At 35.7% G+C, this 20,081-nt stretch overlaps 1 protein-coding gene and 1 long non-coding RNA gene across 2 annotated transcripts in view; both read left to right on the top strand.

The window, feature by feature from the left end:
- Positions 1 to 1,043: 1,043 nt before the first annotated feature.
- LOC129248175 (uncharacterized) lies at positions 1,044 to 1,523 on the top strand. The gene is made up of 2 exons (XR_008582604.1): positions 1,044 to 1,163; positions 1,223 to 1,523. It is a non-coding gene; the product is annotated as an uncharacterized LOC129248175 (long non-coding RNA).
- Positions 1,524 to 5,984: 4,461 nt separating this feature from the next.
- LOC129248784 (short stature homeobox protein) overlaps positions 5,985 to 20,081 on the top strand; it is a 34,043-nt gene continuing 19,946 nt past the window's right edge. The window contains exons 1-3 of the mRNA XM_054888399.1: positions 5,985 to 6,008; positions 12,975 to 13,117; positions 19,043 to 19,212. Of these exons, the coding sequence (XP_054744374.1) occupies positions 19,063 to 19,212 (150 nt within the window). The 5' untranslated portion in view covers positions 5,985 to 6,008; positions 12,975 to 13,117; positions 19,043 to 19,062. The remainder of the gene's footprint in view (positions 6,009 to 12,974; positions 13,118 to 19,042; positions 19,213 to 20,081) is intronic.

Here is a 20,081-nt window from a genome sequence, read left to right as displayed (position 1 = left end):
AGAGTCTAATGAACTTTAGTTTGAGAAAAACTTTTGATTGACGTCGCGCAATTTTCAAACGCTTTCGATTTTCCGAATTTTTTTAAACTTTTTCGATTTAAAAATGAGCAGAACGTGTCGTGTGCGCGGGTGTTATTTAAAAAACAGTGAAGTGAAATTATTTTCTTTCCCACAGGACCCCATATTAGCAGACAAATGGAGGCCGAATTTGCATATTGCCAGGACGGAACATCTTCCACCCCACAACTCATTTGTGTGTGTAAAACACTTTGAGGCATGTGTTGTGGGGGGACAATGTTTGAAAAAGGGTGCCATCCCCACCCTTCGTTTAGGTAAGTTTTTGCGCAATACATAAGTAGGTATGTGTGTTTTTATATTTCGCTAAAGCGAACCTACAATAATATCAAACACACATACCTACTGTTGTATTGCATTCATTTGATATAATATTAGGGTGGATAGGTTTTATTGCATACATTTGATATAATATTAGGGTGGATAGGTTTTATTGAGGGTGAGGTTTGCTAACTGGTAGCATTAGAGTTTTGAGGCAGGAAAGTGGAGGAAGTTAAGAAATTTAAATTATTTTTGAATGTGTATGTGCATATATTTCATAGAAAATAATTTTTTATTAATAACCATAATATTACAATACCCGGCATCCGTTGCTATGCCTTTTTGAATAAAATCAAAACAACCAATCAGAAAAATATCAAGCAAAATTATTTTTATTAATTTTCTATCTCAAACCGTTTTTGAACTTTGCATTTGAACAGCTTATGCGGATTGTGAAGTCTAGAGTGTGCTATAAATAGTGGGAAATAGGGAAAACTAAGAGTTTTTAGATTAAATTTAAGCAAATATTATTTATTTATTATTATTTATTATTACTAAGTCAAAACATACAACCATAGGTTATTTTTACAATGATTGACCTTAAGAATAGTTTACATAAAAAGATAAACAGTAAAATCAAAATTAAAATTAAAATTACAGATAGTAGTAAAGATAAAGTATTATTTATTCAAGAATGCAAAGTGGCTCTTGCGAAATGAGGTTAATAAAGTCAAAGAAAGAAAACTACAAAATAAATTAAAAAAGCTGTAGGTTATAAGTAGGTTGTAAGCCAGGGCCCCACGAAAAGAGATTCGCCGTTCACACAGGTAATTAATAATCTATTAGCTATCTTTTGCATATGATGATACCTATTCTTTTATTTCAGGGTTTTCCACTTTTCTATATTTCAGGTTTTTTTTATTTATATATTTTACAGGTATTTTCCCGTTTCAGGTTTTTTCTATTTTTTAGTCTATTTTACAGGTTTCTTTTTTATTTTTTCTTCTCTTTCAGCTAGCACCCGAGCCTAGATTTTTAAAGCACTACAATTTTTTCTTAATCATGATGGATTGAGAGTAGTGTTTTAAAAATCAGGTAAATCGCAATGACTTAATCGATGTCAATATCGAAGTCGTGTGAGAAATTGTTATAGTATGAGAACAATTTCGTAATTCGTGCTTTCAAAATTTAATATTTTTTTTTCATTTCAGGAAATGTAAATACCTATTATTTATAGCATTGTAATATATATACATATACATATAAGAATACTTAAATTACTTGTGAATAAAAATAATTATATTTTTTTTTTCATTTCAGGAAATGTAATTACCTATTATTTAGACCATTGTAATATATATACATATACATAAATTTCTGTGAATAAAAATAAAAAATTAAAATTAAAAAAACTAGTATTTCATTTTCTTAAGGTAATAATATTTATTTGGTAAGAGGATCTTAAAGAAACATATACCAATAATACAATTCGACAGGATTTCATTAGAATATCAATACACATATTCGTTCAGCTCAATAAAATAAATATCTGCATATGAAAAATTGTTCCTATGGACGTGCAAAAGCAAAACACTCATATATAGTACATAAATACATGCATACAAACTGCCATAGCCATACATACATATGAGGTTGCGAGCACTTGCGACAGAATATTTCGATTTGCTATTGCTGTCGAGAATTTAGAACACATATTTACATACATATATTGATGCATACATATGTACGGAGCCGCGGCCACTCGACTTCACAAAAATTGAAGATTTACCAAATATTGGCAAATAATTCAACGCGAAATATTACAATATTGACTATTTTCGAATTGGCGAGAAAATTGGCATATGGGCATATATAGCATATGAGCTTGAACTTAGTGTTATAGAATATTTTGGATTTTTCAGCGTCGTTGTGACTAAAAAAATCTGACCGCTGCGACTGCGCCTATGAATGTATTTTGTTCTTGCAGTCGCTCGGCTTATAATTTTAGCTTTGGAAACATACGCGTGCAGAGGCGTAAAACCAGTGCTTTGTGTGTGCTGTTGTATGTACATACATATGTATGTATATACTAATAAGCATAGTTTTGCTGGGAGTCGAGAATGTATGTATATGTATGTACGGACTTACATACAATAGGGCATCAATATGCCAATACGTGAGGTAGGTCATGGTTGCTTCAGTACATTGAACTTTTGCTTAATTGTTTCTTACATGTGTATGCATACATGTACATACATATGTTTGTAGTAAGAAACAGTTTAAACAGATTTTGTTACTAATCCAAATATACATACTTACGGTAACATACGAATATGCTTTTTTATCCTATAAAATATGTAAATATGGAGGATATCTTGGGTTTGTTAAAATTATTCTTTTATTTATTTTGAATATCAAAACTTGTATACAAACCATGCTTGTATACCTCCTGCAATAGGATGTGGATGAAAAATTACAGAACGGAAATAAAAACGTAATGCCTCAAATGCCTTGCAAAATGCTGTCGGTCAATTTTATTTCAAACAAATGTATGTATAACAATGCCCAATTTCTTTTTGTCCAAAAATAACAAATATATATGTATATGCAAATACATACGTTTCTTTGAAGTTTTCTTTTATTTATTTTAAATTTCAAAGTTTTATACTATCTATAAAATGCATACATATATTATTCCAAGTAATAAATCTAAATTGAAAAAAATTTCGTTTTCAAAGGAACAAATGAATGCATATTCAAATGTAAATATGATATATAATATACATACATATGTAACACTATAAGAATTGAAGATCCAATTGAACTTTTGCACAAACATAGCTAACATAATACATATACATATGTATGTATATATTGATATACATATATTTACATACATATGTCAAAATACCAAAGCACTTGTATGTAAAAATTTTCATCAAATTTGTATAGTTTTCAATTTACTAAAATGCACATACCAAGATGTGAGAGGTCGTTTTATAGTGCATTTTTTTAAATTAAATCAAAATATTAAAGTTACTTTGATTTGAAATGTTGGCGCATATAATAAATATTCAAATTATTCATCAATAATCATTTAGTTGAATAAATTTTCATTCACAAGGGAACATACATATGTAGAAATGAACAAGCAAATTCTTTGCAAAATGCCGTCGGCTAATCGTCAATTTGATTTTCTACAGAAGCAAAGGCAGAGAACGTTATGATATACAGAGAACGTTCTCTGTGTGCAGAGCCAATATAGGAAGAGAGAATTCACTGCAATCAGCTCTGTTAAACCCCGGCCGCGGTTAGAGTTCAGCTCTGTTAAACCACGGCCGCGGTTAGACTTCATTTTTGACAATTCACACCATTCGTAGCTCGTGAGACTTCTCTATATTTAACGTTCTCTGTTTGGTACAAAGGCCTCTTGCATAAAATTGGGACAATATTACCACTGGACTATTATTTAATTATCAAGAGCTACCTTACTGATCGATGCTTCTACATACATTAAATACAATGACAAATACTATACATCCAATAAAAGCAGGAGTTCCTCAAGGCAGCGTTCTAGGACCACTGCTATATGTCTTATTTACCTCTGGCATACCACTCCCAGAAGAAACTAATTCAACTATAGGAACATTTGCAGACGACACAATCTTATTGTCATCTGACAAAAACCTCTCAACCGCAACAACAAAATTACAGATGTACACCAACAATGTAAAGAAGTGGTTTGACAAATGGAGTTTAAAAGTAAATGAGGACAAATCTGTACAAGTTATATTTACAGCAAGAACAGAGGTTGCTGTTCAACAATAAAAATATACTAATTGAAACATCTGCAAAATATCTTGGAATCCATCTGGACTCAAAATTAACTTGGAAAGATCACATCAAAAAGATAATAAAACAAATTAAGAAAAAATTTCGACAATTGCATTGGCTAGTAGGTAGAAATTCTAAGCTCAGTATTTCCAACAAACTTTTAGTATACAAGGCGGTCATTAAACCAATGTGGACGTACGGACTTCAAGTGTGGGAACTGCAAAAAGAACATACATAAACAAAGTACAACGCCAACAATCAAAAATCTTACGTATAATAACATGTCCGACATGTACACAAAAATTATGTCATCTATACAACGTTCAATACACCCTTAATCGACGAAGAAATAAAAGCGATATCAACAAGATATTTTAACGAAATAAACCAGCACAAAAACAAAGAAGTCAATGCACTCTATCAACTTGAAAGAAGAACATTACGACGTCTGAAGACAAACCGACCAATTACCTATTAAATTAAATATGAATTTCTCGTATGCTAAAATAACTGTTCTGTGTAAAATGTAACTGCTGTCCTAAAATGTAATCGGTGTATTCGTCTTGGCACTGGTCATGATGAAATATATTTAATAATTTTCCTAACTAATTGTTAAAAAATGTACTAGATAGCAGTATGACAGATGTATGATTAATGTAGGAAATAAACAAAAAAGAAAAAATTTAGAATCGTAATTGAAAATTATTTAGTAATCCTAAGAGACTTAGTATTTCTTATACATAATATTGGAAACTATTTTTCATATAAAAGTTTTTACATTCATATCCTCGTACATTTTTGGTTGGGTGTTTGGTCGTGCTGTTCCTAAAATTTACGGAGTGCGCCCTGATGTAGTTCCATAAATGGAAGGACATACAGTTTTATACTACCTTCGAACTGCGGATGAATTTTTAAGGGAAGATTTTTCAAAAATACAATCGGAAGTTTGCTACTGCTAGCCGGTGGGTGACCGCTATTACAAAAAGCTTCCTATCATTTGGTGTTTCATGCAAACAGTGTGTTTCTAAGCCGGACTTATCGAATGGTAGTCACGCACAAATCTTTTCGCCAATGGCTTTATTTCTACAAATTTCACCATTTTGATTTGATATGAATAAATTTTTTTCGCATTGTTTACATTTTTCTTGCAAAATATTATATCTTATTCTTCCTGCACCAGTGTGGCGTTGTGCAAAATATATAATTAAAAATGCTCTCTGCTGGGGGCAATGTATTCCATAATTTTTGTACCCCCACTCATTTCGCTGATTCCGTCTTCATTCTTTTCGTTCAATGCCATTCCTCCAAAGAGTACTCGCGTTCGGCGTTGCTTTTTAGCGTATACAATCTATGTATATATTTAGAGAGTTTAGCTCACTATTAGATTAATTGTAAAGTGAAACGTTTTAGCGACCTGTACTATTTCAGAGTTGCATTTTGATATTTAAATTTTACTGGCAAAATAAATACACCACTTTATAACTCTCCTAATACAATAGCAAAATGAAACAAATACAAAAAAATTCACAGCTTGTGAACTCTCAAATTATATATAATATTTCAGCATTAATTTACTTTACCCTCATTTTACTAGAATGACATGGATGTACAGGATTATCTTCATTCAACTCTCTGGAGGTGCAAGAGGTATACATACGGTCGCAGGCAAAAATAGTTTTTATAACACATATTCAAGTATTTGGCGGATATACCACCACCACCCTTTGTAACCACAATATAGTTTTTAGATTGGATTACAGCTGAAGTTCTTCTACCAGATTTGCTGGCTTGTTCAAATCCACATGTTCAGTTGATAAAACGAAGGAAATGGCCATTTGGTAAGCATGAAAATATACTGTTCATATTTAATTTTTAGTTTCAATTTGTGTATAGCGAATTGTTCTGTGAAAACCAAAGAATCCTTGATTCGTACCCGAATGGTATGTTTTATGGGCCATAATTTCATTTTTGAATATTTTCCTAAAAGTTTTAATAATAAACAATCAATAATTCAAAGAATTACAGAAGGATCCGTCTAGTATAAGTTGGCTAGCATGCTTCGGAGATATTGAACAAGACGTTGTGCATTTCAATTATATCGGGTGTTTTTTTAGCTGCAGAACTATCGATGTCGATAATGGTTTAGCAGCTGAGAATGGCAAACTGCGTTTACATTTCTGTTCAGTAAGGTTTGACAAGTCATCATGAAAGAGGACTGGCGGCATCATCGGCCCTTATATTTTTCGAAATAAAGAAGGAGCTGCCGTTACAATGAATTATGAGCGCTATCGAGTTATAATGCATGCACTATTCAAACCAGCGTTGACTCTTAAAAAACACCCGATATATGTAAAATAAGAATATATAATAAATAAAATAGTATGGACCGAACCTTATATACCCGCGCACATTTTAATAAAATTCTATTTGGGCTTGCTGTCATATTTGGAATCAAACAAACTCATAGATAATGAGAGTTATAGCTTCTAACATGGGAGTGGTTTTCATGATCTTAATAATAATTATGTCGGGTCTACATGAGGTCGAGAGAGGTGTACCAAGTTTGGGCGAGTTTTATTTAGCCGTTATCGAAACACACGCATATCCCGCAAGTGGGCATGGCACCGTCAGAAGTGTGCAGATATAAAAACCTCGTTTGTATGTATTATAGCAAAAGAATTCTCAAACAATGCGAACAATTTGTGAAGCGGCAGTTTGTTGGTTGATGCTAAGCATGATAGAATAGAAAATTATGCCCTGATTGTAACGGGTGATCAATTAAGAGGAGTTTTTTTCATTTGCGTTTTTTTTTACAGATCGCGCGAGTTATGGTTTCTATAGACTGCCCAGTTATGGTTTCCGTCTATTTTTTGAAACCTCGAGTTGCGGCCATAACCCCTTTTAATATCCTCCCTCTAATGATCAATACTTTTGATTAAGTTTATGGAAACTTTTATTACAATTTTTAGATTACGGAGTTTCTGCGACTTTTGCCAGTCGCCCTTCGCGGTTCAGCCACAACTGGCTTTTCTTAGATCTTTAGGTCTTAAATATAGCCTTAGTATATACATATTTAGATTGTAAATATGTGTGTTTGTGATGCTACTCAGCACCATCCAAATAGTCTACTTTTTGTTTAGACTTGCAGCAATTGTTTTACTGTGTCCTCTTATTTCACTCAAGTATGTTTTGCATACTTGAGTGTTGACACCAGTATGTTTGGCATTCCTAAGGTTCATTTTACAATCATAAATTTCTATTGGAATATGATTGTTTTCTTTTTCACTAATACTCATTTTACAATTAAAATATGGTTCTTTTCTTTTTGATAATTTTATGTGTGGGAGCGGGGCCATTCCACATAACTCCCCCACCGTTAGAGTTAGAACTCTCCTGAGTTCTTTCATTAATAAGTACATTTTGTTTGGGGTTGGTTTCCATTAACATAATTCCCCCTTCATTATAATTCTTTTTATTAACAATTTTTACTTTTATATTCTTCCTTTTCCAATATACAATTATTATAATCGATAAGAGCAATAAACATATTGCTACTGTTACATTCATACCATATGAAACCTTTTTATGGTATTTTAATTCTTTAATTTCTCTAATGTTTTCCATATTTTTTCTTCAATCATTTCTATGCTATCATTAAAATGATTATTTATTGCTATTTGCTTATTAACAGTTTCAATAATATTATGGTCATTTTCTTTTTGTACTTCTAAAAAAAAATTAATCAGTATCTCCATTATGGACTATGATACTAAACCTATCATCATTGTAATTATTTTCTGTGTCCAAATTAGGTATGTTCGCAAATTTTTGTGGTCCTTTTATATTAGATGGATGGACGTTTTGCAATGGATTAATTCGGAAATATGGTTGGTCCTTATGTCTTACTCTTTTGTAATTTTTTATGGGTCCTGATTCTCTGTATTCTGTATACTCTTCTCTATTGCTATTATGTTTTGCTATTATTTTTCTTTTTGTCAAATTAATTCTATCTTGTAATATGGATGGGCAAATGCTATCTTTGGCGAACCTTGGAGAACATTTGATGGTTGAGTGATATCGATCATTATAGTTCGCTATAACGATCTGCATCCTCATTTCCGTTGAAAGACTTGTATCATCAATTCCTGTTAATTTCTCCAACAGGGTTGAGTGAAGTCTCTCAATGTCTGCGTTACCAGTGTGATTATTGGGTTTTGTTAAATGGACCTCAATATTTAATATATCAATATGGATAATTTCGTTTTTATCCGTAGGGGTTTCCGTCAAATTGAATTTAGGTTTTATAGGTTTTCTATCATATTTTATTTGTGTGCATTTTTCACAGTTATTTATTATTAACTGAATATGCTCCCTGAACTTAGGATTATTTTTCTACCATGCAATATCTTAATTTCAGCTTCAGGGCTATATGTTATTATAATTTGTGTCTTATATTTATTAACAATCTCTTCTTTTATAGCCAAATGTTCCAATAACTCTTCCTCTGCGGAATGTATCGTATCGTTTATATCCTTAGATGCCATTAAAATTTGGTAACCTTTTGCAAGATCAATAGGGCTAAAGTACTGTGCTTTGCCCAACTTGTCTAAGATTCCATGAATATTTGGCAAGGGATACTTATCGTCAATGGTTATTTGATTAAGCCTACGATAATCAACCACTAAACGAAACTTTTATTTCTTGATTTATCTTGTTTTTTTTTTTTGACACTGTTATAATAGGAGAGCTATACCTACTCCTGCTTTTTTGAATTATTTCATGGACCACTGATTTTGTATTACTCAGTGTGTCCCCATCTTTAAAAAAATTATTTTTTCATATTTTTTTTTTTAGCAATTTTTCAACTCCTTTACGATCATCTGATTTTTAGATGATCGAGTTGAATATTTTGCAATTTCCCAGACTCCAATGCATAAACCTGCTCTTGGATCGTCTTTGAGAGGAATGGTATTTTTACACCATTAAGGAGTTCAATTTCCTCCTTTTCTATAAAATTAATTTTTCATATTTTTTTTTAGCAATTTTTCAACTCCTTTACGATCATCTGATTTTTAGATGATCGAGTTGAATATTTTGCAATTTCCCAGACTCCAATGCATAAACCTGCTCTTGGATCGTCTTTGAGAGGAATGGTATTTTTACACCATTAAGGAGTTCAATTTCCTCCTTTTCTATATTTATCTTCTTTTTTTACACTGTTATAATAGGAGAGCTATACCTACTCCTGCTTTTTTTTTATTATACCTTGTTTTTCCAATTCTTTAATTTGCCAGTTATGTGTGGAACAGTTACGTCTGCACCAGTTATGTTTGGGTCAGTAACGTCTGAGCCAGTTATTTTGGGTCAGTAACGTCTGAGCCAGTTATGTTTGGGTCAGTAACGTCTGAGCCAGTTATGTTTGTTATGGTGCAAGCAAACGTACCTGCCGCCAATTGTTTTATTTTTTGAATAGGGCAACTTCTTTGTGTTGCCTTCAAAAGGATGTAGATATTTTAAGTCTTTCTCCACCTTTTGTCTTAAGGTGGTTCTTTGATATATAGCATTTTGCTGCAATAGTTGCGTTATCGCTACTAAACAAGCCTCCATATTTTGGGCCATTTGCTTTTCGAATCAACAAAGGAGTAGAAAAAAAATATATTTTATAATTCAATTTTTTTTTTATTATTATTGATTTGCTTTTACCGAGCTGGCATACGTCACATGCCTGATTATTAGTTTTTGCTTACTTGCTTCGAGAAAATTTCTTAATTGATTTAACGTGCCCAAGCATTAAGTACGCTTGCTCTATTTTTTTTTTCCTGCACTGGGGCTCTTTCCACAATATTAAACATATTAAACCTGTTTCTAATTGTACGAAGATTATTGCCCGCAAATCGATTAACCATCCTCCTGAATCTTGTGGCACTAGGATCTACCTCCGTGAGGGTTGGATATTCAATCATATTCTTATCTTGGCGTAAATTACTGTACGTCATTTTTTTTTTTTTTTTTTTTTTAACTAATTATAAACCTCTTTAAATTTGACACATTTTCTATATTTTTTTTTCTTTTCCTTTTACTTCGTATTTCTTCTATGTTTCATATTTTCTCTTTACATTAACAATTTTTCACAAAAAAAAAATTTTTTTTTCACTGTCGTTTTCAAGTATCATAACTTTTCGCAAAATGTTAAAAAATATATGTATCACTAGCTACTTACATAGACTCCTTTCGTCAATGGATGGATCAAAATTTTCAGGATCTCTGCTCTGCTTGGTCTTCACTTATTTGCTGTGGTTTGGTTGATGTTTCCGGAGTGCTCACTGGTACTTGTTGAAATGGTTATTCTGCTGCTGTTATTTTGCTGCTGTTGTTTTGCTGCTGATGTTGCTGCTGTTGTTTTGCTGTTGATGTTGCTGCTGTTGTTTTGCTGCTGATGTTGCTGCTGTAGTTTTGCTGCTGATGTTGCTGCTGTAGTTTTGCTGCTGATGTTGCCTTTGCGTTTGATAGCGATCAAGGAAACAAGCGACCTCTTCGATGACAGAGATATCTGTTGCTGCTGCTTCTTTCACTGCTATTTTATAGTGCAGTTTTTAAATTTTTATGTGTAAATGCTTTCCTTCTTTAAAGATCCCTTAATAAGCAACCACCGTAGCCGAATGGGGTGGTGCCATCCGTATCGCGACTGCGCCAGTTATGGTTTCTATAGACTGCCCAGTTATGGTTTCCGTCTATTTTTTGAAACCTCGAGTTGCGGCCATAACCCCTTTTAATATCCTCCCTCTAATGATCAATACTTTTGATTAAGTTTATGGAAACTTTTATTACAATTTTTAGATTACGGAGTTTCTGCGACTTTTGCCAGTCGCCCTTCGCGGTTCAGCCACAACTGGCTTTTCTTAGATCTTTAGGTCTTAAATATAGCCTTAGTATATACATATTTAGATTGTAAATATGTGTGTTTGTGATGCTACTCAGCACCATCCAAATAGTCTACTTTTTGTTTAGACTTGCAGCAATTGTTTTACTGTGTCCTCTTATTTCACTCAAGTATGTTTTGCATACTTGAGTGTTGACACCAGTATGTTTGGCATTCCTAAGGTTCATTTTACAATCATAAATTTCTATTGGAATATGATTGTTTTCTTTTTCACTAATACTCATTTTACAATTAAAATATGGTTCTTTTCTTTTTGATAATTTTATGTGTGGGAGCGGGGCCATTCCACATAACTCGCGCGAGTTGTGGCAAACTGTCATCGTGGATTTGTTGAACAGCGTTTGGCATTTCATCATGGAAAGACTCACACCGCAACAACGTCTACAAATTGTTCAACTGTATTATGAAAATCAGCGTTCTGTGACAAATGTTTTTCGTGCGCTTAGACCGCATTATGGTCAACATAATCGGCCTGCCTTAAACACTATTCGACATACCATCAACAAATTTGAATCCGAATATTCATTGGTGGATAATTCTCGACCGAATAGACCACGTCCAGCAAGAAGCATTAAGAATATAGCGGCAGTAGCAGAGAGTGTACGTGAAAACCGCGATGAATCGATTCGGCACCGTTCTCAGCAACTTGGACTGTCGTATGGAACAACTTGGTCAATTTTACGGAAGGATCTTCATTTAAAAGCATACAAAATACAGCTCGTACAAGAACTAAAGCCAAATGACCTTCCTGCACGTCACCGTTTTGCTGATTGGGCTCTTGAAAAGATTGAAGAAGATCCGCTGTTTTCGAGCAAAATTTTGTTCAGCGATGAGGCGCATTTCTGGCTCAATGGTTACGTCAATAAGCAAAATTGCCGTATTTGGGATGAAGAGCAACCAGAACAGGTTCAAGAGCTACCTTTACACCCAGAGAAAACAACGGTCTGGTGTGGTTTATGGGCTGGTGGAATCATCGGTCCATATTTTTTCAAAAATGATGATGGCCGCAACGTAACTGTGAATGGTGCTCGCTACCGTACCATGATATCGGACTTTTTGCTACCTGAAATTGAATCTAATGATCTCTACGACATTTGGTTTCAACAAGACGGAGCCACTTGCCATACAGCTCGTGAAACAATGACTTTATTGAGAAGTTATTTCGGAGAGCAGCTGATTTCACGTTTAGGACCTGTGAGTTGGCCACCAAGATCTTGTGATATCACACCTTTGGACTTTTTTCTTTGGGGATTAGTGAAGTCCAAGGTCTATGCTGATAAACCAGCTACGATTGAAGCTCTGGAGTCCAACATTACGCGTGTTATTCACGACATACCAGTCGAAATGCTCGAACGAGTGATTGAAAATTGGACCTTCAGAATGGACCACCTTAAGCGTAGTTGCGGCCAACATTTGAATGAAGTCATATTCAAAAAGTAAATGTCAAAGAATGTCCTTTCAAATGATAAATAAAGGTTTTGAACATAATTTACATTTTTGTTTTTTTTTTAACTATTGAAAAAAGCACCTCATGATTGATAACCCGTTATTTCGACGGCAGACTGCTGTCTCTTGTTCTCTTGTTTTTACACCAAAAAATATCACTATGAGCAACCTGTCTGCTATGTCGTCGTCACGTTGCCATACATTTCAAGAACTGTGTACACGTTTCTGTAAAATTGTACAATATATAATAATGATAAGTTTATGTTACCCCATAAATATATCGGAAGTACGAGTATATGTAATAATAAGTAATCAGAAGTTGCCTAAATGGAAAATCTGTGGACCGAAACATCTTAATAGAAGCGAAGTACTTTCGTTTTCTTTTTTTCTTTTCGTTTTTGACGTTACATCCACACAGCTATGATACAGAGATCGTATACAATTGAGAAGATCTAGTTATGGATAGCCGTGCGAACTGACAATAAATACCTATTCACCAGGATGAAATTCGCCGCCACCAGCTTAATATCGGAGACGCTTAACAGAGCTAAGTTAACAGAGGTTAGTGCAATAAGGAAACATATCAGAATTCTTGTAAATGTAAGACCTTAGCTTTTCTTTTTCTTAATTGGCGCGATAACCACTTACGCGATTTTGGACCAGTTTAACAAAGCGCGCCAGTCGTTTCTTTCTCGCCGCCAGTTGGAAACACCAAGTGAAGCCAAGTCCTTCTCCACCTGATCTTTCGAACTTAGAGGAGGCCTTCCTCTTCCTGTGCTACCACCAGCTGGTACCGCATCGAATACTTTCAGAACGGAACGGAACGTTTGTATTCATACGCTAGGTCTATGTCGTCGCAAAGCTTATAAAGCTCATCATTCCATCGCCTGCGATACTCACTGCCACCAATGTGCAAAGGCTCACAAGTTTTCTGCAGAATCTTTCTCTCAAACACTCCAAGTGACGCCTTATCGGATATTGGCATCGTTCACGCTTCTGCGCCATACGTAAAAGCGGGCATGCACCTTATAGAGTGTTAGTTTTGATCGTCGACAGGAGACTTTATGACTCAATTGCCTACTTAGTCTAAAGTAGCACTTGTTGGCAAGGCAGATTCTGCGTTTGATTTCAAGGTTGACATTATATATATATAATTGGCGCATACACCCTTTTTGGGTATTTGGCCGAGCTCCTCCTCCTATTTGTAGTGTACGTCTTGATGTTGTTCCACAAATGGAGGGACCTACAGTTTCAAGCCGACTCCGAACGGCAGATATTTTTATGAGGAGCTTTTTCATGACAGAAATACACTCGGAGGTTTGCCATTTCGTGCCGAGGGGCGACCGCTATTGGAAAAATGTTTTTCTTAATTTTGGTGTTTCGCCGAGATTCGAACCAACGTTCTCTCTGTGAATTCCGAATGGCAATCACGCACCAACTCATTCGGCTACGGCGGCCGCCGTTGACATTATTATCGGTGTTAATGCTGGTTTCTAAATAAACGAAGTCCCTTCCAACTTCGAAATCATAACTGTCAACAGACCCACTCGTTTGGTTCTTTATCCAGTTTGGAAAAGGCAGAACTAACAGCGCGGTTGTTAAGGCCATCATCCTCAATATCATCGGCATACGCCAACAATTGTACGCTCTTATAAAAAATTGTGCTTGAGCGATAAAGTTCTGTGGCTCGTACGATCCTTTCCAACATCAGGTAAAAGAAGTCACACGACAGCGAGTCACCCTGTCTGAAACCTCGTTTGGTATCAAACGGCTCGGCAACGGCGCTGCTGGTATTGAGCAACATCATTTTTCACAGGCGTATTAGATTTGCGGCGATACCGAATTCAGACTTCGCCGCAAATAGGTAACTTCATTTCGTGCTCTCGACTGCAGCTTTGAAATCGATAAAAAAATATTGTGTGTCGATTCTCCTTTCACGGGTCTTTTCCAAGACTTGGTGTATTGTGAATATCTGGTCGATGGTGGATTTTCCAGGTGTTAAGCCACGTTTATAAGGTCCAATCAGTTGGTTGATGGTGGGCTTTAGCCTTTCACACAATACGCTCGCTAGGACATTATAGGCGATATTTAAAAGGATAATAAACAGATTACGCATAGGATCGTTCTGTCACTCATAGAAGAAATCTTTGGTTGCATCGTCCTTCTCTTCCGTCGGAGCGTGGGTGCATATGAGCGTGATGTTGAAAAATCTCGCTTTGATGTGGATTATTGTGAGACGTTCGTCCACCGGAGTGAGCGACAGTATTTGGCGATGAAGTATCTCTCACTTACTTTAAATGGCAGCTGCTATACACGTCTCAAGGTCCAATGCTCTTTTTGCCTTGACCCGTCCATCGCATCTCTTGAATAGCAGTGATGTCAGTCTTTACTCTCACGAGGAAATCAACTATCCGGGCAAACGCACCTTACCCATTAAGAGACCGAACATTGCAGAAGCATGCCCTCAAAGCATAGTCCTTAGTTTGTTTGCGGGGGCCGTCATCAGAATAGGAAGTTCTCATCCGAGGATTTGTTGTCGTTTTGAATGGGGAAGGATTTTTACGTGGCGGGTCTCAAACTAAGCGCACAACCTGATATCTTGGGATGCTTCTCCTTTTCACATTAGCTCAGTCTTAAACAGATGTTCGGGAGCTACCTAGAGGATACTTTGGCGAAGCCTAGACGTTGTGAGCTGCTTGGACCGTATGCAGACGAATCGTCCTGGCCACTCCCAAGTGAATACCAATCAGGGACTTCCCCCTCTTGCGTGGACTTCTATACACGGAGCCTTAGCTTTTACATACAGAATATTTTCAATTGTATGCAAAGCATGGCGGCCGCCGTAGCGGAATGGGTTGGTGCGTGACTACTATTCGAAATTCAAAGAGAGAACGTAGGTTCGAATCTCGGTGAAACACCAAAATTAAGAAAAACATTTTTCTAATAGCGTTCGCCCCTCGGCAGGCAATGGAAAACCTCCGAGTGTGTTTCTGCCATGAAAAAGCTTCTCATAAAAATATCTGCCGTTCGGAGTAGGGTTGAAACTGTAGGTCCCTCCATTTGTGGAACAACATTAAGACGCACGCCACAAATAGGAGGAGGAGCTCGGCCAAACACCCAAAAAGGGTGTACGCGCCAATTATATATATATATACAAAGGAGCGGACACGTCTCGCAACAGAAACATTTTACAGTAGTGAATTTTCATTTACATGAGTCTCACATATATTTCATCCTGTTAGCTGACACGTTAAGTGGCTTTACATCGACGGGTAACTGAAGCATAATGCAATTGCCTTTAAGATAAAAGAACTGAACATCGACATTACGGGTGCTCAGGTCTATTGAGACGATTCTACTAGGTCAGAAAGAAACTACATAATAACATGAAGTCTACAATTTTCGGTAACATCCATAACACTTCGCACTACAATGGAGGAGTTACACTGAAGTTAATTAAATCACAATATGTTTGGCCACATATGAGCCATGACTCGCCAAGATAGCTGAGCCCTCTTGAACGTGTGGGAGACGTTATATTTAACATAAATCCCTCTACCACCGGGCTGCCACAGAAATGTGTAGTGCCAACTCAAGCGGGGTAGCCTGCCATGAGAGTAGCACACAAAGCCAAGAATTACATCAGAGATAAGACGTATAAAGGCAGGCATTGAGTCTACGAACTCACCTATGAATAAAACGAAAAAAAGCAGAAGCAGTGGAAGGAATGCAACCGGTTGGAAAGGTTCATGGACTAGCTCCTTCTCACTCTGTCCAGCCAAAGCCAACATATGACCGGACACTGGTCGAAAAAACCTCAAAAAAGGGCAAACAAGTTGTTAATAAAAGCAGTACGGGAAGAGTAACATCTGATGCTATAATAACTAAAAAAAACGGGTGAAATTCCAAGAATTTCTTTGAATCAGCATCGAAAATAAAGAGAACTCAAAAAGGTGAAGCCGAAAGAAAAGAGAACATCAACCACATCGCTAGAAGCGATAGATATCTAGCGTTTAGGAGAGGTCTAATAAATAAAAGTTAATGAGATTAATTCAAATAAGTAAACCACTGTGAAGCTGCTCAAGACTTATTACCCCAGACAAGGAAATGAAGCATTCCACAAGGAAATGAAATCAGACATTACCAAAATAAATAAGATGCAAAAATGATAGCACATGGGCAAATGATGGCTCCGTGAACGACTTGTTTTCCAGGAGGAGCAGGGTGTTGGGGAAGGGTTCGTACGATCCAATATAAATGGAATAAACTTCGTCAGCTGTTACGCAAGACCCAGTTTGACAATAGAACCGTACAAACGGCTTCTTCAAGATATTGTACTGGAAGTTACTGGAAAATCGCCTTTAATTATAGCAGGTGACTTTAACGCTTGGGCATCAGATTGGGGTAGTCGGCGTACAAATAAAAGATGAGAAATGCTTGTTGAAGCATTTGCTAAACTCCACATTGCCATTATAAATAGCGAGTCAAGGCAAGTCGGCAAATTACGAATGAGTTTAGGGTCGAGAAGTCTAATCTTACCGTTCGCGGCCTCGAAGATTCCATGAGATTATTTAGAGGATCAGGTTTTCCTACGTTTGATGTCAGTTTGCCAAACATTTTATGGAAACGCCGCAACAGTGCAATGGAACGAGTTACGAAAATTTATTTACGGAAAACAGCTTTTAAAGGGCGTGAAAATTTATATTAGCAGCCAAAACGGCATTCAATTGTTTAAGGCACGAAATGAGTTAGAGTTTGGTGTTTTAACGATGGATAACAAGAGCTGAGAAGAAAGTAAAAGAGTTGCCCAGCTGACTGAAGAATTTAAAGATTTTTACTTGGTTGCAATGGCAGAAGAGGTACAGAACTATGGTATTGATTTGTCACACTTGAACAGAATGCATTCGGATTCAGTTTGGAATTTTCTTTCGGATGACAATTTGGCCTATGAGAGACTATGGCGTATGTCGGACATCGGCAGATACATTAGTGGGAAATCAAATATCATACAACTATGGTTGAACGATGGGATCATTCAGCCAATCCCTTCATTCTAAGCATCTCCAGTGTACTTGCTCCAAAGAACGAAAATATAGTTTAAGACAATTTTTGATATCTCCTGTAATTTTCACTTCTTTTAATAGATGGTGGTACAATTGTAGCGCATGAGCAACTTGAATATTTCGATCAAGGATGATGTCGAAGGCATTCAGAAACTAGATCGAGTGTTGCGGGCAGCTACGATGAATGGTCTCCAGATAAAATAGAGTACGTGCCGATTTCTTATGAAACGAATTGATTTCTTGGAGTACACCATCAGATGAAGACGAGCGCGTTTAAAAACTTTCCGTTCTCACAAGAACACAAGGAGTTACAGAGGTTTGTAGGGTTGACATAATACTTGAGAAGATTCGACGAAGGGAATGCTGTTATTGCAAAATCACTCTTAGATTTACTGATGAAGGAAGCTAGATTCGAATTACATGATTGGATGCATGTATTACTACAGTAGAGAATTTCACCCGGTGCAGTACATGAGCTGAAAAGCGATACTTTTAGAAGAAAAATATCACGAACTGGAGGTATTGGTCATCATTGAATCGGTCAAAAATCGGAATAAAGCTAAAACTATTACATACTGTACTGCTTTCCCGATGGCAATGAGGAAAAGTGGCGTTCCACTAAGAGTATCCTAGTAGACAATGTTGTTACAAGATTTTCAGTACGACGTTAAGGAAGTGGTTCGAAAATGCGACATGTAGACGCGTTGAGAATAGTGTCTTACCTTATGCTAGAAGATTCCTTAACTTATCGCCCTAAATAAGTACAACCACAAGGCGATTTTATTTGGACATTTAAGAAGGTGTTGTTACAATGTAATTGCAATGGCTCATAAGCAGGAACATTTTTCCTTCAAGAAAACAATATAGACAGTGGGCGTCATTTTATATTCCACAAGTAAGTTTAAAGGCAACTAAAATAGTAAGAAGATGTATGAATGCATCATCAAAGCGTCAAATCCAGGTAAGCCCTTGGGAACCTTCCACATCGATCACGTTGGACCAATAGAATTGACGAACAAAGCAAAATTCGTCTGGCTACATCCAACGAAGAACACGAGGGCAGAAGCAGTGATCGATCAATTGCAGAAGCAAATAGCAGTATTCGGCAATCCTATGGGCTACATGATTTATTGGTAGGGGTGCTACCAAAATTTCAAACCTCTTGAAGCAACATTGCGAAAGCGAAGAAATTCAGCATTTGCTAATTGCAATGGATATATCAGATCGTTATCCCAATCATAGTTAAGCTAGGCGGTGAGAATCAAGAAAGCTGGTACAAACAATTGTATGCCTCAATTCCTAGAACTGCAAGTGGCGAACCAGCATAGTTAAATGTTAAATTATATATATATAATAAATATTTTGACAACCCTTAAAATTTAATATTAACAGATATAAACGATTTACTTTTCTGTTGTTTCAGAAAATTAAAAAACAGGTGCCATGAGTAACAAGCAACGAAGAACTCGTACGAATTTTACCTCTGAACAATTAAATAATCTCGAAAAGCTTTTTGAGGAAACACATTATCCCGACGCTTTTATGCGAGAAGAATTGAGCCAGCGACTTGGACTAAATGAAGCAAAAGTGCAGGTATTTAAATATAATTTTAGCAAAGTTTAAATTCGAACGGAATCGAACCACCTACATATATATTATCGGCGAGTGTTTCTGGTGAAAAGCAAAACACAATTTTTTTGAATTATTGTACAAATTCGATAAACCATTGGGCAGGACACTGGGTAACTAAGACCAGTCAAGACAAGATACGGAAACGCAAGTTTAACTTGTCCTTATCTCTCCTAAAGAATATGAATTTGTACATATTTCTTTTAAAACAACATCCAGGCGGGTCTTTTCGGAGACCCTTTACTACATATGCATGTGCTTTTTATACAGCATTAGGGAGGGTAGGTTTAGCTATAGTGTAATATAATAATTAGATCTTGGATACTTAAAAATTTAATGTAATGTTTGAGTTGTAAATGTGCCAACTGCACTCACCTAATTTTTCCATTATGAATTACAATGCATTTCAATTGTGTTTGTTAAGTTACTGAGTTTACCCAGTTAGTTTTGACAGCTAAACTCAGTGGTTAGTTATAGGCGCGAAATTTTCATATAAGCAAAAAAATTTTAAATATTGGTGTGAGAATTTATGGACGCATTTATATATTTATTATTTGCATATCCGTCAAAATTTGTATATGTACTGTAAGGTCTCAGTTTCATATAAAAAATCGCATAAAAAAGATTTTAATCGCCTTGAAAGAGTAGGGATGCGTTCCGTAAGTTTTCTAAAATCACATAAAACCAAAACAACGACTTAAAATTTATTTAAAATCACATAAAAACGTTGCAGAAATTAAAAGAAATAGGCTGCTTAATAAATGACTTCGAATGTCATAAACAAATTTATACAAAAGCTTAAAATAAACTTGTATGAAAATTTAATTCATTTT

The sequence above is a fragment of the Anastrepha obliqua genome, chromosome 5 (assembly GCF_027943255.1).
Source record: "Anastrepha obliqua isolate idAnaObli1 chromosome 5, idAnaObli1_1.0, whole genome shotgun sequence".
NCBI lineage: Eukaryota > Metazoa > Arthropoda > Insecta > Diptera > Tephritidae > Anastrepha > Anastrepha obliqua.
The sequence above is the reverse complement of the archived record's forward strand: the minus strand, read 5'-3'. Positions and strand labels throughout refer to the sequence as shown.